This window comes from Opisthocomus hoazin, chromosome 7 (genome assembly GCF_030867145.1).
Source record: "Opisthocomus hoazin isolate bOpiHoa1 chromosome 7, bOpiHoa1.hap1, whole genome shotgun sequence".
Lineage (NCBI taxonomy): Eukaryota > Metazoa > Chordata > Aves > Opisthocomiformes > Opisthocomidae > Opisthocomus > Opisthocomus hoazin.
The window spans coordinates 63,384,347-63,407,735 of NC_134420.1; the positions used below are offsets into that span (position 1 = coordinate 63,384,347).

Sequence of the window (23,389 nt, forward strand, 5' to 3'; positions counted from 1 at the left end):
CTGTCAAGATACTTGACAACTCACTGTTACTGTCAAAACCTCCCCATGGAAGCATTTCCTTGAAATTAAGCCAAATTAAACTTTAAAAATCTGCAACATTAGAAGGAGCCTGTGAAGTAACTCAAAGAACAGAAGGACTATGAGCAATAATATTGAAAAGACTATTCTGTTTTTAGCATTTTGAAAGAACACATGATGGGCAGCGTTGTCAAGTCTGGGGCCTAAGCAGATCTTTCATGCAGATCAGAGAGACAGAAAGGGACAAATTTTAGAAAAGCTGGAAAAGTTTGTAAGGTAGTGTCACAGCTTACCGTACAAGAACTGGGAACACTGAATATAACCTTCTTCCATCTCTTCACACTTGTCTGCAGCAGTTTCTATATCACTTATAGTTGAAGCAAAAATAGCTGCCCCAGATTCAACCAGTAGTTTGCAGAGATGAACACTATTGCAAGAAGCAGCACAATGCAAGGGTGTCCTGAAATAAAGCAAAAATGCACACATGAAAAAATAAACTTCCATGAATCCTAACTATTTTGTCTTGCAACATAGAGTTTAGCCTGTCTATTTTTAACGGAAAATTCTCTTTATTATAGTATATGTATTCTTTGTCCAAAACCTGTCAAGCAACTGGAGTGGATTCCACGATTTATCTAACTCCAGTAAAGCCAAACATTATAAAATAGATGTTAGCAAAAATGTCGATTTTCATAGCTTACAAAGCTGCTGGGTATAAAAGGGTATTTTCCAACACAGAAGCAGATCAGCATAGCAAGGTTTCACATCCCCTCCAAACACTTCAGAAGTGCTACATCTGCTTCTAAGGCTAGATTCTTCAAGAACACCAAAATCCGTGGTGGCTCGCATGAAGATGAAACTTCAACAAATTAACTTTTCTCATCTGTTCTTTACAATTTAATTATTTCAGCATCTGAACAAGAAATGCAACTACACTACTAAATAAAACTAAAATGTAGTATACTTTATGATTTAAGTGTGCTTGCACACGAGTTGAACACAGTGTAACTTTGCCTTTGAGTTCGTCACCACCTAGAGATTAGAAAATGCTCGTTTGCTGGGGCTAAAGGAGGAGGAAACTTTTCCCAAAACAGGTCCTGACTAACTAAATTTTGAATGTGCATCAAAATGGTGGTTTTCCCAGATGCTACATTAAAAATCTTGACACTTACCACCCATCGCTATCTGCTGCATTTACATTTACACCAAAATCAAGCAGGAACTTCACAATGTGGTGATGACCAGCACACACTGCATTATGCAAAGGTGTAATTCCTTCATCATTTGGTTTACTGGGATCATCAACCTATTGAAAACATAAAATAGTTCAGCACGTTTTTTTCTTTCCTAAATATCTAAAGATGTTGCCACTGTTTAGAAGCTTACCTCATATATGATTCGTTGTACAAGATCAAATTCTCCCTCCAGAGAAGCATCCAGGAGGAGAGCCAACGGGTTGAACTTCACTCTCAAACCGTGGCCTGTTCTTTCCGAGTTAGGTTTCTTCAAATTGGTACGTTTTGTCTGAGTAGAGATGAAGGTTGGAAGGCATCATTTCAGGTTGCATAAGCATTACAAACAATTCAGTTACTGTTTAACTAGATTAAGAATCCCATCCTCCTTCCTTAAATGGTAATTAGAACTATGTATTAGTCTCTAAATAAAAGGCTTGATACACCTTACTACATCTTATTCAGTTAAAAATTGAAAAAGCATGCCAACATAATCTAGAGGCTTCTAATTAAAGGTAATGAGTACAAGGAACAAAGTACTTCAGTGAATGGTTTTTGAGCACCACAATGTTAATTGTATCTAATAATATGAGCTCAGTGTGTTTCTGGTGGATTGTCCGAGACACTGTCAAAACTTTTTCTTAGACTAGAAAGCATGGCACAATACAGCCTGAGTATCAGTCTCTACTCAGAGGAATCTTTGCTGCAAATTAGAAAAAGTATCTGCTGTGGGTCAGTACCAAAGGGTTATGAGTTTTGCTGTGGGGAAGAAAAGTACAGAACATGAAGCTATTTTACGTTTCTTCTGATAACACCTGCTGGAACGGCACATTCTCAAACATTTAAGCGTGTTTCAAGAATATTCTGAATCATTCACACGTGTCCTTTGCCACTTTCCAGAAAAAACATAATCTATTAATAATTACAGCTTTTACAGAATGCTTTTAGTCTCTAGTACTGTAAGATCCGTTTTCATTTATGCTCCTATTTAGTATGACTATTTCAGTTTGGAAGATAAACCCCTCTCAATATGAATAATATCTGTTGCTAGCATATTCCGTTCTCCCAGAAGCATCCTGGCCCACTTGTCCTCACGGAAAATGCATACAAGGCCCTGTGCACACTGCACTCAAGCTGTCAGAGGAATGCAAGGTCCCTACGTGAATCAAAAAGTGGAGATATTCTTTAAAACCAATGTTAAAGTGAGTCACATCAACAACTAAGAATAAAATTCAGTTTTCTCCCCATTTTCAATTCTCCATATGCTGTAGATTTTGGTAATGACAAGTATTTATAAGGTCTTGGTGCAGCTGGAGGAGGGACTTTGAAAGCAATTCAAATTATGTGACAAGCCCGTTAGAAAAACATTTCTGCTAAAACCAGTCAGCTGTGTTGCTGTTGGTGTTGTCAGCCCTCATCTCACATCTCTCTACTGAGAGGGGAAAAGGAGTGCACTTCTCCCAAAACAGTTATTTCAACTTGCTTGCAAATTAAAAAGATTCCTGCTGCCATAGTTTACCCTTAGTTCAATATAACTAGTTATCTTTGTTGGCCCAGAGAAGCGAAAAAAATATTTTTAATGGAAGTAAGTTCTACTACCTAAAGTACATACACAACTTCCTGTTGCCTGTATGCATATTTTCCTTACTAAACAGCTACAGTAGTAAAGAAACTAATCCATCAGAATTTTCCTTGGAACCCCCCTGGTTTTCTTTTCTGCATTTTTGCTTTGTTACTTACTGGAGGAAGTGGAGGAGGAAGAGCAGGTGGCAAAGGAGCTTCATCTTCTACTGGAGAACTGACCTCAGGGGTGGGACTGGGTGACTGTTCAGTAGAAGGAACTATAGCAGGGTTGTTGTTGTTATCTTCTGTTGTCTCAGATGTTTGATTTGTGGTTTCAGTGCTTATCAGTTCCTCAGTCGCAGGAGAAGGTAATTCATTATCATTGGCATCTGACGAAGGGGGTGGCTCATCAGGAAGAGGAACTGTAGGCTGCACGGGAATAGGTTCTTCAATATTGCCATTGGTACTAGCGTTACCGTTATCAACATCTGCTAAGATGCCTATGAAGTCCTGCGGATTGCTTGGCTGATAAAAAGGAGCACTTTCTATTCCTCCAGCAAGAGTATTAAAGCGCTGATACAATAATTTTTGTATATTTGGTCCGCTTGGGCCTTCTGGTTCAGTGATAGAACTACGTTTCTTTAATGGCCTGGGAGCATTGGCCAATTTTCTTCTCAGAGCTTCGAGGTCAGCATCACTTTGATATCGCAGGGGTGAATGCACAATAGGTGTGAGCTTAGTAGGACTAAGAGGACGAGGAATGTTTTCCACATTGCTGTTTTCACTGGATGGTGGAGCATTTTCCAGCTCTTGATCTTTTTCAGACACCTCAGTCTGAGGCTGAGATTGTGGCTGTGAGGAAGTCTGGGCAGGCAAAGAACCATGAAGGAACGGCAAGGGTGAGGGAGAAGTCGAACCAGACTGTAATACAGGTTTTCCATAAACTGAAGAAAAGAAAGATGGGAAATGGTGAACAACTGTTCTCAAACTTGCAAATAAACCGTGTATGTCTCTGTTGCTACTTGTTTGACACTAATACAGAAAGAAAAAAGAATCAAATTAATTGTATTGGAACCTATCAAAACAGAAATAAATACTCACCTGTTGGTGAAGGTGATGCTTCTTACAATTATAAGCTACAAGTAACACCTGGAATGTTTTTCCTCTTTCATGAGGAAGCAGTAAAAGGAGAAAACCTCTCTTCTCTAGACACTGTTTTTTCAACTGATTTCTGAAAGTACTGCTAGAGTATCCAGACTGTATTGTTCTAACCGCATCTTGTTTTAAATAAAAGGTAATTGAATGTATATTTACTTATCACCCCAAAAATACATGGGATCATTTCTCTGCCATGCTGCATGCATAAAAATATCTTTATTTTCTTACAGATTTAGACAAGTTTTTCAAACTAATATGGAAAGTAAACTAGCCCCATAAGTAGATCTTAACAGTATCTTACAGAAGAAAAAACCAAAATATATTCTACCTGCTTTTACTGACTTATTTAAGGTATTGTATACAGCTTGTTGATAATTCTTTGGTGGTGTTGCTTGCTGAAGATACATGGAGTAGATGGAACTGGAGTTCACTGTCTGTGGCCCTTTTCTGGGAGACTGAGGTCTTGATCCTTTATCAGCTAGAAATGGTCTGATTGCCACGGTTAAAGGGAGTTCTGGCCTGCCATCTCCTCCTGGAAACAAGGGGGGACCGGAAGGTTGATACGTAGGGCTGGGAGGTACAGAAATTCTCTGTTGAATCTGCTGTGAAGAACTGGGCTGATGTACGTTGCTTGGCGGTGGAAGTGGAACAGGTCTTTGCCGATTTGTTATACTGGTGCCTGGTCTGGGCAGACTGCCATCCTTCCGTCTTTCTAGAGAGTTTGTAGAACCTGTTCCTAAGGGAACCGGACTTGGATAGGTCCCATAGTTTTGAGGCAACTGCTTGCTTACACCAGGAATTGTTGGTGGCACCTTCCCCAGGTCAAGACCCTATGTAAGAACAATAAAAAAGTATGTGTCATTTAATTAAATAAAATACTAGTGAGCAAGAATATTCCTCATTCAACAAAACATACTAATGATCTTGTGTGACAGCAAAGGAGTCAGTATAAACAATTTGTGTTCCTTAATCACTAGATATGATTCTACCGGAATTTACCACAAGACCTCATCATACGTCAGACAGAGGCCACTGTTTAAAGGCATCTCCAGCTATAACACATTAATATAAATCCAAAACTATTTGCATACTTTCAAAGCCTGAATAACTTGTTCTAGGTTCTGGATCTCAGCATCTAGTTGATAAGGTATTCGATAATATATAGTGTGACAGAGTTCACTAAAACTATTTTAAGACAAAGTTCTTACTCTTTAAAGATTACAGTCGTAAAGAACTACAACAACACTGCAGACAGACAACACCAGTGGACTCACTCAAGGATAGTTTTAATAACTTCTTTTGTGAGATTTTTGTGAGAAAAAAAGAGCACACTGAAAAAGTGATAATCTACACCAAGGAAAAAGAGTAACAAAGATCTGAATTAGAAAAATAGGAAAGTGAGGGAGAAGATCAGGAGAAGCAAAGGGAGAGGAAAGGGGAGACCAGATACGTAAAAGAACAGGAAGGAATATGAATTACTGAAATTGAAAAAAAAAAAAAAGTTGTAATGTGATAAGAACAGAAAGGAACAGGAGGAATACAAAGGTAATTTTCTTTGTGACTCTAAATAATCATCAGCAGGGAAACTGAGTATGTAAGTGAAGTGATTTCAGCTATGGAAGCCAAACATTCATAATTTCAGCAAAACAAATCTATAAATATATTACAGATGAAACCCACCAGCTTATCAGTACTTCCTAATACTGAAGTTGGCAAAGGCTGGCTGGATATAGTTCCTTGTTTTAAAGCAGTATCCATGCTTGATTCCTTCCAGTCTGTGTTGGAGATTTGAGGGGGTTTTACCACAGGGGTTGAGCTCTGTTTAAGTATTGGCCAATTCCCATCATTAGCTTGAAAACAGACAAAAATACTGTATTTAAGATAATCCCCACCACCATTGTAAACAAGCAAAACAACATGTGAAATCTTTCTTAGATTTACAACAGGATTAATTTCATTCCAGAAATGAGAGAAATCACAATTAATGTTTGATTCAGAAATCAATACTGAAAGCCCAATCACTGCATATAATATGCTGTTCATTACCCTTTGACATTCAAATTGCATTGAAAATTTCTACAGAAAAAACGAGGGTTAAAATTTTGGTTTGAGCATTGCATCTTCTACTATTAAAAGTTCAGAACAAAAATCGTTACAGAAATACTTCATCAATGTATTTCTTTTGGTACTATCCAGAGACACTGTCAAATTATGCTAAATGTTAAGTCTGCATAAGCTCTGAGTGGACTTACTCCAAATTTAAACTACCAGTTTACTAGATTCAGACTCATACCAGGAAGTAAAAACTCATTTCAACAATGGGGCAGAAGAATAAAAGCATACATGCCTTTGCTGGAAGTGGCTGTAAACTTCACGTTTTATTTTTCCTCAACATACTCACCTGATTAGAATTGCCCCAGAGATTTAATTTTAAAGAAATTTATAAGGTCAGCTGACAACTTCGACTCACACAGTCAAGATAAAAGTCATGGGATTTTATCTTCATCATATGCAAAAAATCATGCATAGCTGCACATAAACTGAGGCAACAAATCCTGAATGAAGTCCTAGATGCATTTATATGTTACTTTATTAACTGCATGAGACTAGTTTCTGTTTTCTAAGCAAGCAAGAGAGTTTAAACAGCCTGGTAATTAGATCCGTTTTATAGTAACTAGACAGATCCCGGGGTAGATGCTAAGGCTTCGATTTGCCTTTAAAAGATTAAACTTCAGGTTTCTCTTATTCTAAGGAGACCAGAGATCATTTCTCCCTCCCTACTGCCTGTAATGACTTTAGTGGAGCACTTAGAATCAGTAAAGATGACATGTAACACACAACTAACTTCACTAGAGGATAACAGCTAAAACAGGGGGTTTGGGGTGGGATGCATGTAGATTTACTGAGATCTCTGGACCTCATAGTAAGACAACATCAAATGAAAATCAGGTACTTAATGGCAAAGTTTCCTGTTTCATTTCAGTTTTAAGCCCCTAGCACACAGAATCAGCAAGGCTATTTCCAGAATTCTTTGCTATCCTCTGTCTCGTGTAACAGATAGTCTAAGAATAAGCTGCATAGAAATATTCTTATGACACTGAATTTAACATCACCACTCTACTTTCTATCCATAAGCCTTATTCTCTTTACCGAGTATCCCTTTTCTTCCACCCCACGGATGGAAATGACAACCTGAAGATTTCTTGACAATTACCACCCAATATTTTCACTATATGAGTGCAAATTCACTCTATTAGCTCGTAAACATAATTACAGGCTTGTTAAAATCGTATCACTTTTAAGTGAGCAAAAAATACAAAGTTTTACCTCTGCATTTAAGCTACCGTACTAATTATTTTTTATTTAGACCATTCCTTAATATTACACACACTATACTGTATTAAACTTTCAAATTCCTATCAACTATGTTTGAGTTCTGAGATACAATTACTTTGGAGCAAGAGTATTTTTGTGGTTGGTCATTTAAATAGGGTTAACACTTGCATATTTTTTATACTGAGAATATAGTATGTAGTCCAGAAATCACTTTTCACACTTGCAAACTGCCAGGAAGTAATGAGGCCCAGCTTTAGCCTTGGCAACATCCAAGAACTGGACGTGTTGGGATTTTTGTTTGTTTGTTATTGTTTTTAATCATGTGGTTATCAAAAGCAAGACCAAAAAGATGACTGTGTAAACACTCTGACCCTAAATAATGGCAAATTTTTGAAGTATGCACTGAATTAACATTTACTGTACAGAATACACAGGACCTTCCGTAACTCCAGTAAAGGTGATGGTTCAGTAAAACTTTTGTTTTGAAGGTCAGTAAAAGGTTTTATAACTGATTCATGCCAAACATAAAAGCGCCTTTAGCCATAAATTTAGCTATTAAGAAAGAACTTACAGAAACAACAGCAAAAATCTCGAAAAGTTTAATGATCTTACCTGTAAATACAAGCCCACACTCTTCTATCAGAAAGACAGGTATATAAATGCTTTTTGTAATCCTTTGAATTCCAAATATTAGCATGTGCATCTTCAAATTCTGAGATAACAGACTGGCAGTAAATTCAAACTCGCTCTCCTCTCTGCAACTTCTCTCTCTCTCTCTCATTCTGCTTATATAAACATCAGAACATAACTGTTCCCCACTTTCAAGTCCTTCATGTTACAATCTGGCAGACTTGCCAACTACCGTGCATTTTTTATGAGCGCTCCTCTCACGTACTCCCACAACCCAAACTGAAATTCACGCACTTATCTAAGCTGCTGTTGCAATCTGCAGCTGCAGCGTCAGGCGCCAAAGGCTGCGCGATAGGTGCTAAGAGGAGGCGACCAAACAGCGTCTGCCTTCTGCTGTCTTGGGTGAGACTGAACAGGTCCCAGGCGCTCTTGCCCATCTGATGGCAACGCCCTGCTGACAAGCCCTCACTAGCTCCGGCTCTCAGCCACTCCACAGCCATTTCAGCCAACTGGCTTCATCTTCTCCTCCAAAGGTACCCCTCTTGTCTGCCGCTTGTAAGACCACTTCACACCCAGCGTATTTCAACTCCCACCAGTCTATTTTGTATTTACATAAAAAAGATACTGACATGCAAACATAAAAGGTTTTGTGCATTTTCTCTGATTTTACCTAAAAGTTTTTGTAGGTCTGGATCTAGGACACTTACTATAGCAACTGAAGTGCAAACCAAGTATAACATTTTTGTTCAACGGAAGTCAGCAAGATTCTTGCCACTGACTTGGACAGAGTGAGCTTTTATCCCAACTCTGGGGCCAGTGCAACATGGAAACTCAGTTTCCCACAAAGTAACTCAAGCTAAAGCTGTATGTAATACATCTGTCTCCTCTGAGATATGCTAAAACATGCTTTGGTGATTACCATGAGTTTTCTAATAACAATTTTTCGAGGTTTTTCAATGAAGAAAGCTCATCCCTAGTGTACTACGCCAGTACTCCACGGACGAATTTGCTGCAAAACTGTTTCCTTAAAAGATTTAAAGCAACTTCTCAACAGTTTTATATTTCAGCAGCATCTTCTGCATGCCGGACCATAACACAGGTTCTAAAGATGCTGTTTAATATGCATCTGTGTGCAAGAGCTCAGATGACCATATTAAAAACTGAGTTCTCAGCTAGCCAGAGATCTTCTATGGACTCACAGTGCTGGGTGTCAAAGAGAGTAGGTGCCAGGCGGATGACATTGTGAACAGCAGACTGAAGAGAAGTGTGAGGTGACAGAATAGGATCCACTATTATGTCTAAATCAGAAACCTTCCAGGTGTCTGGAGATTTTTTCACACTCCCACAGTCTGTCTCTACCGGACACACCAAGGCAGATCCAGTTACACAGAAAAAGAAAGAAAAAAAAAGTGGTGGAAAAATTATAACAATGACAATGGAGAAATTAGAACAGGAACACTCAGATAATGAGAAATAAAAGCAATGACAGTTGAAAAAAAATTCTCAATGTCTTTTCTTCCTGGGAGCATATAAGTTTCTCCTTACATAAATCTATCTTATAGGATTTTATTGAGGTACATTCAGAGTAACAAACATAAAGTCGGTCTTAAGTTAGATAATTACTTTTATAAAATCAAAAAGCTATCATTGAGAGATCTTGTAACCTCCTGAAGTAGGTCTAGAAGAAGGTATGTATATCTTCTGAGGCTGATTATTTACAAAATAGTGAATTATTTTTGGTTGGTGAACTTAAAAGTTACGAGCTGTCCTTTCCCATATGTGGGAGAGGAATACACATCTCTGAAAACAAAACTGTTGCAAATCTCTCACTTCACCCCGCAATTAAGTCATTCCATACTCTTAAGACTTTTCCATAAAACCACAGTGATGGGGTTTGTACAGCCTTTGAATTAAAATAAAGGTATAGTTAAATCACTCATATCAATGGAAAAGACTGTGTTTTTTTTCAAATTCTGTTTGGATAGTTTCATCCTGACCTTGGGGTTGGGGAGAGGGGGTGAGTATTCCTGTCATTCTTTTCTACAGAGAGGTTCAGACTGTCTTCCCTCCATCTCATCCTCCCCATTTGGAAGCACGCTGCAAGCTTAGCTGGAGTATTCAGTTTCAAGTACTTCAAGGCACGTGAACAGTGCAGAAGCTTTGCTCTAGTGGTCATTGCTTATCTTGTTTTTCGGCCTCTCTTAGCAGACCAGGTAAACCAAATCTTGTGGTTAGACCTATGGGATTGTACATTTTTATTTGTATTTTATGTGCATTTTCCTAGCTAACAATTTATTAAGAATTCTGATTTTGCTAGGATGTGAGCACCAAGGTGAGCTTTGCCAGAATGAGAACTTAAGGCACAAATGTCATGACCTGCTTCCTTCTGTCTCCAATGTGAATTTAAAAAGAAAAACACACAACTATTTTATAATGTAGATGGTATTATTAATTATGGGAGACATGGGAGCCAATTTTGGACACTAAGTTCTGGGGAGTACTCTGGAGAGGCAGCTCCTTCACTAATGAAGGCAGAAACAAGTAAACAGCATCAATGCTATGGTTATTCCATTTCAGAAATGCGTCAAGCACCACAAATTGTCACATCTCAGTTGGAGCAAAGCGCTCCCATAGTTTTGTTCTATTTTCCTATTTAGTCTCCTTCTGAGAAGTAATATTTTTTTTACTTGTTCACTAGCTTTATTTTACTTGACAAAAAGCAACATAAATAGTTGTTTATAATATGGTTTGCCACTAAGCTGATTTCATTATTAGCTTCAAACACACAAACTAATTGAAAAGCTGTTAAAGACAGAACATAGAAACTGTGAAAGAACATGTGCTCCTTTTAGCAGTGTACCAGCTATTAAAATGTCAAGCAAAACACTCTGTCTCCTAAGAAAAACTCATGGGAAGAGGCAAAAACGCTTCCTGTCAAATGACTGATGTCCAATTCAGAGAATAGTATGGAGATATCTAAAACTTGCCTCTCTTCCACTACAGAGATTATGCCAACATCGGGTCTCCTAAGATGACTCCTTTTCTTCATTACTCCTTTCCAAACATGCGTGGTGTTTATTAATACACATGAAGTGCTTACCAGATTTTGATCTTCCATGTGTTGAGCTAGAAGCAATGGTGAGACACTGTGGTTTAACTGGATCTACTGGTACAGCATAAGTGCCAGCACTTGGAACTTGGATGTAAGGTCCTACTGCTGCCACCCTTCCTGAAGCACTCAAGGATGACTGGGGTGATGAAGTTCCATTAATACGATTCAACTACAAAAACAATCAGACAAATTAAAACGTGAACTTCCATTTAATCTAGGCATTTGTGCATGAACAGGAGGTCTAAACTTAATTATCTAGAACGATCCACTGTAGCTAAGAAACCTTAATAATTAAGTTACCATACTCCATGCTTCTATTCCCCCAAAAAGAAAGAAAAAGTAGGAAGTACAAATTTTATTCCCTAAAGTCAACACCTCAGAAATTAAATTTCTCAGCCACAGTGCATACATTTCTTGCAGAAAACTTTATCTGTATAAGGTCTCTTTCACTGTGCCTTTCTTAGGCTAATGGGCTAAAATGAGGTCTTAAATGATCAAATGTGATTTTTTTTTAAAAGCTAGGAATATATATGGGAATCCAGAACTGATCTTTAGTCCTTAGACAAATGGTCTACTGTGCAACTGATTTATTTTCAAAGTTCCAGACAACTATTAAGACTAACTTTATCAGATCATTTATATTTTTATCAATTTTCCATATTGGAAAATCGGTAATTTATAAAAGCCAAACTTTTCATACTTTCATGCTTTGAAACACAGCCCATAATCACACTTCCCTTCCTAGAAATATAAACTATTATAAATTTTAATATAGTGTGGTCTATGCCATAAAGAAAAATGTAAGGAAATACATTCTATCTAATAGTTTTCTGATATCTATACAAAACCTTTAAGGAGTTTTAAGAAGTCTGCTGCTTTTAAAACAGGTTCTTCAGATGTAACTGTATTACTCAGCTGGGAAAAAGTGAGATTCTATATAGTTTTTATAGGCTCTTGATAAACTAAAATGTGGCCCTTTTAACAGTTTATCTTACAGGAATGTTTTCTTTTTGACGTGCCTCAACTTTTTTCTTGTATAGTCGTTCACGCAGCTCATTGATTCGCTTGTCCATCATAGCCACCTCCATATTACGTTTGTTTAAAAGTTCTTTCTGCTGCTGAAGCTTGGAGTTCTGCTCCTGGTTAAGTCTGTTACGAATCTTAAAAAACAAAACAAAATAAAACAACAAAAAAAACCAAACAAAAAAACCCCACCCATACTTGTTAGGAGAGTTACTTCACTTTGTCTGTTGTCAAGTTGTTTTTTAATACAGTGTTAAAAAACCCAAAGCAACTTGGACTGACTATGTTCTGACATCTCTAATGCTATGCTTCCACGCAGCCTGTCAAATTAGCATCTGCAACCATTAACAGCTCTTAAAAGAAAGCAGCAAAAGAATGTCCTAATAAACTAGTAGCTACCTATTAAATACACATAGGCTACATCCCATTTACAGCAAATGGATTGAAGAATTAGGCATAAAGACATTTCAGAACTGAATTACACTGTAAAAAATTAAGTCACAGAAAATGTTTGTTAAAAGTTATGTTTAACCACCAAGACAGTTTGAATATCATCAAAACTAAGTGATATAAAACTTGTAACAGAAATTACGCTATTGATTTTGTTTCCAGCTCCACATGAAAATTCTTGATGCGTGGAGGGGAGGTTAACCGATTTTCCTCTCCACATGGGGATTAAAACCAAAACCTTCACAGCAGGTTTCCAGTAAGATTAGGGGATGGATTACCTTTATGGTTTAAAATAACCATGACAGTCTTCATAATTATTTCTCTTGCCTTCCCACTGGCATTTTTTCATACCTTCAATAACTCTGACAGTATTGTCTCAGTGTTCCAATTTTCACGGTAGTGGTACATGCAAAAAAACACTGAGGCAAATTTAAGTCTTGATAAACGTGTATGGGATCATTGTGAAGCACAAGAGAAAAATGTCAATATATTGAGCGTCTTTGCACTTAGAAATACTCAAAAGGTAGAGACCTGATCTAGCGGAAGATGTCCCTGCTCATTGCAGAGGGGGTTGGACTAGACCTGTAGAACTCGCTTCCAACCCAAACTACTTTACGATTCTATATGCCTTGTATAAATGGGGAAAGAGGGAAAAATGACCCTTAATCCTAATTCATGAAAACATGTGATGGATTAATTTGTATGTTGTATTTGCTCATGTAAAGAAATGAGACTAATTTTGAAATTTATATTAATTTTGAAATATTAAACACATATATTAGAGCTGTTGCCTTGATCACAATAAAGCACGAGTAAATAAAAAAGCCCTCAAATCCTGACACACGATTACATATTCATAACTTTTAAACATAAAAACTAGACAAAATTTCAAAGTAAATAGAATATTTACTCACTCTTGTGAGAACTACACTTTAGATGTAACAATCTTCTTGGAAGAAGATATTTGATAGGGATAGAGGGAATACTGTGTGAATATACTGCAGCTACAGTGCACTGTAGAGTGCAGTGAATACAGTGCGGCTTATATTTTTGATGATTCTGTTAAAATGTGTTATTTAATTCCTATGTATTTTGTTTATTTACACCAGACATTATAACTATACTTTCATTATATATTTTAATTTTATTCACTGTCCAGTCATGTCTCCAAATTAAGATCTAAGTGAGCTTGCTACACCCAGTTCTTCGCAAAATGGAAGAAGTACTGCATGGATTTTTAATTTTTTTTTTAAGTGAGATTAAAACAAACACTAGATTATGCCAACGTTCAGTATTTCAGTATTAGGGGCTGAGAAATGCCCTTCAGAACACTTCCATGCTTTGTATCATTATGTTTATGTGCAACAACAAAAACAGATTTTAAAACTAATGAAATTCTGTTTTAAAGAGGGTTATATAGTAACTACAACCTCACACATTAACAGCATTCCAATACCACAGTTTTATAAGATGTCACAGTACCAAATGGCCACCCATAAGAGCAGTAATAAAAGTTTTAAAAATCCACAGCTATCATCTAAATAGCATCTCTCCATTACTTACCTGTAGCTCTTGATACAACTTTTTTAATTCTACGGCTGCAGGTCCCGTCATTTGTCCATTGTAAGACTGAAACCCATTCAGCTTCCCTTTCCTTAAATCCTCCAGTTGCTGAGTAAGTTGATCCACTTTTAACACTGCAGCCTGTAGCTCCTGCTGCTTTTCCTGGAACATGGCACTTATATGCTCAATTTCAGTTGCTAAAATTAACAGGATAAAAATAACAAAAAACAACTGAGTAAAGCACAAGTTGTTAATTTTTTAATTCAACAGGTATTGATAAATACAACATACTAGGTTTAAATCTGGTATGTACATGTAACATATTTATGTGTTGGGAATTTGCTAACAGTCATAATATTTCCTAATAGTGATAGAAGAGACTTATTCAGACTTTTTGCCTGACTATATAAAACAAAAAGTTATGTCATAAAAATTTCATAGAAACACAGGATCCTCTGCAAGACAAAAAAGATTCTATCTGAAATCCTGTTTCAATGCTATATACATAGAGCAGTATAACATTATTTGCTAGTCATGAATTTAATTCACTATTCACTGCAATAAATTACTTTAAAACTCCACATACATAGATTGCCATTCATGATCTTGCTGTAGTCCACTTGTCCTCTCATGGCACGGATTTTTTTCAGCTTTGTCTCCTGGGTTTCAACACGTTCTTTAAGTTTTTGAAGCTTTTCACTCTCAGAAACAGACTGCTGCTGACGACGTTCTTGCTGCTTCAGGTAACGCAAACGTTGTTCCTGACAAAAATGAGGTTTTAGACAAGAGGTACCTGTTACCCATTTATTTTTAAGAAAAAGTTAGCACAGAAAAACCCACCATTATGATCACTGGGGTTTTTTATTTCCAGAAATCAGAAAAAGTTGTATCTAGTTAAAATATGTAACAGTCCTCCTAGCAAAACTCTTAACATTAATTGAACAAATCTGTTTTAGAGCAGAGATTCAAGCTTTTTTTTTTAGACCAAATATCAAATTTACATACATGTGCAAATACAACCCTAGCCTGAACACTGAAACGTATCTGTGAAGCTTTCTCTGGCATTTGTTTTCCAATCCTATTAACACTTTTCCTGCCATTGCAAAATAAGCTTCCAACGCAGTTATCCAGCTTCCCAAAAAAGACAAAATACATCCAAAAGACTATTTCAAACAAGCTGACCTACTGTAAGATAAGTTCCAGTACTAAATAGCAGTGCTGCTGCTGGGCACATAAGGAAAATGTTTATTTTTCTACATTATTTCCATCAAAAAAGAACAACAGAATTAATAGGTTGATTCCTAAGTACTCCAAGCACCCAGTGCATACTGTATGACACCTACAACAATGTCAAAAACATTCAACCCACTCCCCATTCTGAAAACATACTTAAGAATCTTACATCTCACAAACTTGCAAATATAATATAAGAACATACACAAAGTGTGTACCATTTCACACCACTATTACTATGCTGGAGTGAATGAGCTACTAAAGAGGAGCATAGAGGCAAGCCTGGTCTATCACGGATCATGAAGCAGGCCTTACAAAAGCGACAAAACCTAGCAATATTTTTGTAGGGACACATAACTTGGCTTGACATACGTTGTTATAGTATCATTTACACTGAAATGTTGTATACTGCCTAGGTTAAGATTAACTTAGTAAAACAATGGATTTCTCAAGCTCTTTCTTCAGCTTATCTAGAATGAATTGTGTTTTCCTATATCCATGAAACTTATGTTTGCATATGGTGATGGAAATTTGTATTTATTATGATCTGTATACAATTACTACCTTAGCAACCAACATTTGCTGTTGATTTTCAATCTGCTGCTGTTGTCGGGCAGCCATATCTTGAAGTTCAGAAAGAGTAAGCTCAACACGTGGATTCCCAACCTGCAGAACACAAAATGTTACATTAATCTGTTGATGTATATTAATTGTTCTGGCTATTGCAGCTAAACCCCCACTCCTTCAAAGGAAGGCTAAAGTCTCCTCCACGGTCCTCAGAGGAAGAAAAATGATAGATACCTATGAAAGAGTAAGGAACCTCAGAGCAGGACGCAAGGACACAGACCATGCACATACCAGGGACAGAAAAAGCAAAAAGGGGGAAAGCAGATGAAAGAGGAAAACACTAAGAGATAAAACAAACGAGAAAAAAAGCCCTTATACTGCGTTTAACACTGCTTTGATAAGAATTGGTAGAACTGGTACACAGTACTGGTATGGCACATGTGGTAATACACATGTAAGCAGGTATTTTAAGTAGTAATTGGCACATGAAGCTTCTTTCCTTTCCTAACACTTCCAGTTGCCTTGGCAGCTTTAACTTGTGGTTAGCATTATTCACCTAGCACAGGACAAGACGACATGAGAACCCTTAGATAAAGGGTAAATAAAGGCTGTTACTAAGCTCGCATCCAAACATGGTGAAAATTCCTGGCAGACTGGAGCATTTAAGGCAAGAATCTGTGAAAATGTCTGTACAAAGTGAAGCAACGTAAAGTTGATCCCCTTTGAACAAGTAAGTGGCTATTACTGAGCAAATTTTGAATGAAAAGACAAGATATTAGTGGGGCTTTATCACTCCTTTTGTATCCGAAAACTAACAAATCATTTACAGAATTGGGGTAGAGAGGCAATCACTGAAAATTATTTAAAATTTATATGATGCTGTGACAATGTGTGAGACTGAGTATTATGTGTTGTTAAAAATGAGTGCATTGTTTCAGTATATTCATAGTTCTATCAACAAATATAAGTCTATAAATGAAATTACTTCAACCACATTTTTTACTGCACAATCAGAAGAGAGTACAGTGTAGCAAGACAAATTCCAGAAGCTGACACTTGCCCAGTACCTGCCTTGCTACTCAGAAAACCAAAATGCACCACCTTAGAATTGCACAGTTTGACCACAACTTTAGAATTTGCACAGAAGAAGAGTAACTGCCTTTGAAAAATTATGCTGGAAAGCTGGAAAGTTCAGAATAGTCCAACATCTGTTTCAAGGTATTTACATGTAATTCAGTCAATTTATTGGATGAATGTAAAAGCTGGACTTCTGCATTGCAGTAATTCAATAAACAATGTAGTATTTTCACCAAACTACATGACTACACTACTAGTAGAACAATTAAAATTACATCATTTCCTATGCCCAAGACAGACCATACTGTTGAAAAAGAGAATTAAATATTTGGATATATTGATAAATAAAACTCTGTTTCAAATTAATGTTTACAAACTGGAATGAGGTCTGAACCTCATTCCAAAAAAATAATTTAAAAAAAAAACCAAGAAAAAAGAAAAAGAAAAACCTCAGACACCTCCCCACCCCAATCAAGCTTCACATTGTGGATCTGATCCCAGGGGAAAGCCGATTTAGCTTCTCTGTTTTCCTGGGCCCACCCTGCCGATTTCCAGTGCAGTCTTGTAGTGATCTAGTCTGACAACATGTCCCCTGCAATACTTGTATTTCACTCTAAGAAAAGTAAAATTCTTCTCTAACATCTTGTTGACACCGAAGTATCTCAGCCACGTTGAACGGCTTCTTTCATATTCCTACATCAAATTCTTACTTAAGTAAGTGTCAGTTCTCCAATCAAGGCATAATACAGAACTGTTTCTTTAAGCTTCAGCTAGGAAGGAAAATAATATTTGTCTTAAAATAACTTCTCTTTTTTTTTATGGCTACTTGAACTCCAATATTTTATGTTTCTGCACTATCCACCTCAAGGTCAGTCACTAAATGAATCAGATTTGGAAAACTAACTTTTAAAGTTGCTGCATCTTAGATGCATGATATAGACATGTCAGACCAAAAGTTTTACAAGAAAGTTATTGTCCTTCTGAACATTTCCTACTGAATAAGTTATGGGGCAAAATTATAATTCTTACTGCATACTACAACTGAAACTCCTCTTACTAGTCAACAATAATGAAAACTATTTATGGTAGAGAACTGATTAAAAATTACCTGTGTATTTATTTAAGGTATAACCAGATAGAATAGTGGAACTAGAAGAAAAGGTAAAATCCATCCAAATCACTAATTCTCTATTTCAACACTTTGTTAGTGAATGCAGTAATTAAAAAAAAAAAGATTTAACTTAGTAGGGTGTACTTTCTTTATTAGCATGACTTATGACAGACGAGAGTCCTTCACTGTATTCTTTAAGGCCAAGTAACTTGTATGCACTTGTGACCACCAGCTAATAAATCAGAGACACATTTTATTATTAATTACAGACTAAAAGGCATTAATTGTGCAAGAAAGTAATGAAGCTTTTCCAAGAGCCATCCACAAACCAAAATGTGCTCACTTGAGACAATAAAATAACACAGAAAAACCAGATGCTGCTCCCAGAACATGTTCAGGCTCTGCCGACTTCCTTTGGCATGACTTTTCGCCAGAAAAACCTAAAGCTCTATATCTGCTTCTGCTGGACTCTGTACGTAATTCTTAAAAGGGGCTCAGAATGGCTTGAATGCTTCCCTCTGCATCACTGATATTAAAAGTAAAAAAGGTGGGGGGGCGAACTGATAGTATTTTCTCCATACACATATGCTCTGTTTCAAAAATACACAATTTCCACTAGACCATGCACAGCCTTCCCATTGGTTCCCTCCTTTCCGCTTTGATCATCAGTTTAAGTTAATAACACTGATACCTCATTCGATTTCCAGCAGTAATTTTCAGTATAACATTGTCCAAGAAACAGACATGTTTTATTCTGCTAAGAAATCTTGTTAAAAATATATCCAGACTCAAAAAAGTGGTATCTGTATACAGGTTGTGCATATTTCAAGGCAAAAAAGCCACTTCACTGAGGGAAAATTACAGATTTACTAAATGAAAAATGTAACGTGGAATGCACGATGACAGTAAGAAACTGGTTTGTAAAAGCACCAGAAACAAGAAAGTTTGATCCAGATGCTCAGAATTTTTACTGTTTTTAATAAGCATATTTGAAAGTATATCTCAATGCCTGAACAAAGTACATTATTTTGTATTATGTAAAATATAGAAGACTAATTATAAGATGAATGCAAATATTAGCTTCTCCTTGAAGAAGCTATTAACTATTGTAAAATGTTCCATTTAGAAAGTGTAATGACTAAAAACCTTTTACACATGGCAAAGTACAAGAACATGGGAAACAGTGATAATTAACCATTTAAATATATGAGAATCTTCTAATGTTTACCTCACCAAATACCAGTAAGTGTCCCTTTCACTTAAAATAACTATACTATACTTAGGAAAGAAAACAAGAGTCAGCTGAGGAAACAAAGTTTTAAACCTGTAACTTCACTCGCAGTTTGTTCTTTTTCATCCACATGGCAAAAGCAGTAAACACAACAAGCAGAATTCCTCTTCAACACCAAATCAAATCTTTTCAAATAGACTGTTGCTGATTTCAGGTCTTCAAAACAGGATACCATCATTTTTGAAACAGCACGAAAAACACTGAATCCTTCTCTTGCCGAGATCTAGTTGAATCAATTCGGTTAGAACATTTCATATTAGTTCAGTCTGCTTGTAATAACTAATCGATATGCAAGCACAACCACTGAAAAAAAGTCAGTCCTAGTCCTTCTTCAGAAACTCAGGTTATGCAAGGCAAAGAGTGCGCTACATTTTCTCCATTCTTTAATGAGGTTCTTGGTTTCTCGGATTCTTAAGTTTGTGCTGTTCACATCGGTTATTAACAATTTCATCTACGAAGTCACTCACCTCTCATAACAAACATGAGCCTATCACGTTTAAGGGCCAGACCTCCTCCTTTCTCCTGCAGCAAGAGAAACCTACCTCCTGCAGAACTGCCTTCTGAAGGAGCTACTAACAAGCCACTACAAATATCTGCCCCTCCAGATTCCACAGATTCATTTGCTACATGGTGATACATCAAAGGAGACAGTTTTGCTGAATTGTAAATTTCTTTTCATTGATTCACAGAAGCACTTACACATAGAGATGAACTCCTAAATAAAATCTATAGTGGAAACACTGCATTACTGGGCAGTAAGGAAGTATTATGTATCTCTCACACAGACAAGAATACTTTGCCACCTATATTCCCTAATTTCTTAAATATTGACAAGAATGTTTAAAAAATCATATTTATTTTGTTTAGCATGCACTTTAAAAGGTCATGATGAGAGACAGAATTTGTAATGAACTGGAGTTTCAGCTTCTGACATTACCCTCCTACTACAGACTAATATTTTACCATTTGATGATTAATATTTTTGAGAGAGGCAAGATGAACGTTACAGTAGTAATTAAATAGTTTGGGAACCAGTTTACAAGCTGCCTCAAAACAAGTCATACCTTAGGCATTTAATTAACAAAAAGAACCTCCTTTAATATTTAATTCTACACATTAGCCCTGTCACTCTGAAAATTAATTTTCTTGTTCCTCCTTCCTCTCTTTCTACCCTCACAGTATGCTGTTCTGTCTATCATCACAAACTCCTCAGTCTACATGCTTCTGAGCTATTACGAGATGACTTATTCATTGGCAACCCACAATAGTAAATGAAAAATTGCACCTGAACTCATTTCTGTGACAAGCAAAGTGTACTGCAGTCAAGACATGAAAGCAACAAGGGCAGATTCCAGTGGTTTTTTGCCTCTACTCCCATCAGAAAACTATCTTTTAAGAGGAATCTATTTATGTCAATATTAAAATAAAAAACCCTGAGACTGATCTCTTTAAATAGATTATTTTTTAAAAGATGATAATTACGATGCATTTTGATTTTACCTATTTCTCTGACTCCATATCTAAGCCATGAAGATACTTATTTCGGATCATTTTCTAAGTTTGCACTAGTAAGAACATAAAGTTACTTTGAAAATAATAATGAAACATATACCAAATCCACACCCAAGACTGTTATGGTATCAGAAATAAGAGCTTTACAGGAAAACAACAAATATCCAAAAGCTTTTCAGGCCACCAAAATGACTGGCAATCTCATGTTTAGGTTCAGCGATGCCTAGCCACCCCAATGCCAGTGTAAAGCTTAATGCAATCCATTAATTGAAAAAGGAAACCAGAGCAGCACAAGAATTTACCAATCATTTCCTGCATACTATCTCTTCAGATCTTTTTCTAGGTTTGCAAGAGCCCCCATGTCATCAACTTCCCTTATCTATTCCTTCTTTCCTTTTAGATAGGTGTTCACACCCATCTCCCACACAATTCTTCCTCAGTTCCCTTCCCAATGCCCTGCACTAGAAAGTACAGGGTGCAGGTATCTCAAGCCTCCTGAAACTGGCCAAGCTCCACCTTCTCCTATGCATATTCTTGTTCAATGAATCGTGGACAATGAACTCTGTCTTTTTCCTATCACTTACCTCCATCAGCTCTGTCCTTACTCCCTCATTTACTACTTCCTTTTCAGTACTTTAGTCCACCCTTCTCTCTCGTCACAGTCAGAGATGATTCTGAGGTCAAACCACCAATTTCCAAGGTCCAACAGAACCTAGATAAAATGTAATCAGCCAGCGTGCAGGGAGGTGAGAAAGTGTGTCTTAGCTTCTGCCTTGGAGACCAGAATGGCTGGTTCTGACTCTGGCCATCAAAAGGGCCACCCAGAAAGCTTTTCTGCTTGTATCCTGCTACTTTAAGCCACCCTTTTATTCAGCCACCATCTTTTATTCACAAGCTAACACAGAGCAGCTACTGAAGATAATGCAGCACATATCCCACCTGCAACCCAACTACACTGTTCATTCTTTACATAGGCTGCCACTCTGAAATTGTAGTACAGATAAGGAATGCTTTGGTCAAATAGCCTTTTTTAGTTAAAAAAAGCAATCCTTCTCTGAAGTCCTCCATATCCACCCCCAAAAGAAGTCCCATTTGTGATGGCAAAGGTAACCGTATCCTCAGCCAGAATAAATGTGAAAGAAAACACTCTTTATCAAGGTTGGGACAAACCAGCATATCAAAGGCTACAGATAGCGGGGCAGCGGACACACACACAACAAAAACAAAACCCCAACCCCCCAAAAAAAAGCACAGACCGAGGACAAGATCAGTACTGAATTTGAGGCAGCAACTGCAACAGAGAGAGAGAAAAAACCCCAAGAATAAACTCATCTGAGCTCATGATATAAAGAATTTACTCCCCCATGTGGGATTCATTAATGAGGCACACAGCTACTGCCATGGCAAAAAAACCTCCGCATCTTCACCAGCCTAATAGGAGAGGACAGCAGAGGCCAGAAAGGTACTGCACGTTGCTCCTGAGAAGGCTTAATATGCCTACATAGAAATGCAAAGTAAATACTCTGTTTTTACTGCATATACTGAAAGACTCAGTTTTTCACAATCTATAGCCGTTTTAAGTTGCTGTTCTTCCCTAGGGCAAATTAGGGAATACAAAACTTACCTCCAGACTAGAAATTTACCTTTGTAGAGCTGTCAAACCCCAGAAATCTATACAGCTGCATGACAAACACAGAACTGACAGGCCTGGGACTACGTATACAAATATGTGGACAACAGAAGTGAAGTATATTACACATACGAGCATTTTCCCAGAATAAAGCAGACTGACAACCATAAAACGAACAAGGGTAGGTTGGAGCACTCCCCAGCCAGTGAATTCCAGACTGGGATCGATCAGGGCTCTGACAATTGTCAGCCTTCCCAAATCAGGAAATTCTCACCTCAGTGAGCCATCCCTGCATTCTCCTCCTCTGTGTGGCATTTACAGCTACAACTCTGGCTGCACAGCTACCAAATTGCCAGAGCAGGAAAGAAAGGAACAGCTTGCTTTGCCTGCTGAATCCAGCAAGAAATTTCCTAATTCTCCCGTGCTAACTTGGACACGGGCAACAGCGGCTCAGCAGCCACATGTAACTTTTCTGCCTTAAGCGTCATTCCAAGTAACATAGTTTAGTGTATGCTTCAACCAGCTGAGTTGGCAACAAAGCTTTAAAGGCTGCTGCTAAGAGCCAGCACACACTTTGGGTACCTGTCCTCAGCACAACAGCAGTGATGGGATAAACAGACAGAAGATACCGGAGTTTATTACACCACTTGTGTAGCAAATAGCTCTTAAGTGAAATATATGTGGCCTCCTCGTGCTATCTGAGGACTATGAGAGGAGAACACAAGATGGTGCATCTGCTGCAGATTATTGATTCTGACTTCTTTCAATTTCTGAAACACGTTGACCCTATACACGACCAAATTTAAGAATTCTAATAGATTCTGACCACATCTTCCGTAAAAGCTGATCCTAGTGCCATGCACAACAAAGACAACTTGAAAAT

At 37.3% G+C, this 23,389-nt stretch overlaps 1 protein-coding gene across 3 annotated transcripts in view; it reads right to left on the reverse strand.

Annotated features, from left to right (window-relative positions):
• PPP1R13B (protein phosphatase 1 regulatory subunit 13B) overlaps positions 1-23,389 on the reverse strand; it is an 86,105-nt gene that overhangs the window by 3,262 nt on the left and 59,454 nt on the right. The window contains exons 5-16 of one of the 3 annotated variants that reach the window (XM_075426667.1): positions 15,883-15,984; positions 14,672-14,846; positions 14,086-14,282; positions 12,045-12,209; positions 11,038-11,218; positions 9,137-9,292; positions 5,652-5,821; positions 4,300-4,801; positions 2,991-3,757; positions 1,405-1,542; positions 1,191-1,324; positions 312-478 (exon numbers count right to left, since the gene is read on the reverse strand). In XM_075426667.1, coding sequence (XP_075282782.1) covers positions 312-478; positions 1,191-1,324; positions 1,405-1,542; positions 2,991-3,757; positions 4,300-4,801; positions 5,652-5,821; positions 9,137-9,292; positions 11,038-11,218; positions 12,045-12,209; positions 14,086-14,282; positions 14,672-14,846; positions 15,883-15,984 — 2,854 coding nt within the window. The remainder of the gene's footprint in view (positions 1-311; positions 479-1,190; positions 1,325-1,404; positions 1,543-2,990; positions 3,758-4,299; positions 4,802-5,651; positions 5,822-9,136; positions 9,293-11,037; positions 11,219-12,044; positions 12,210-14,085; positions 14,283-14,671; positions 14,847-15,882; positions 15,985-23,389) is intronic. The other 2 variants (XM_075426669.1, XM_075426668.1) reach the window with 2 other exon arrangements.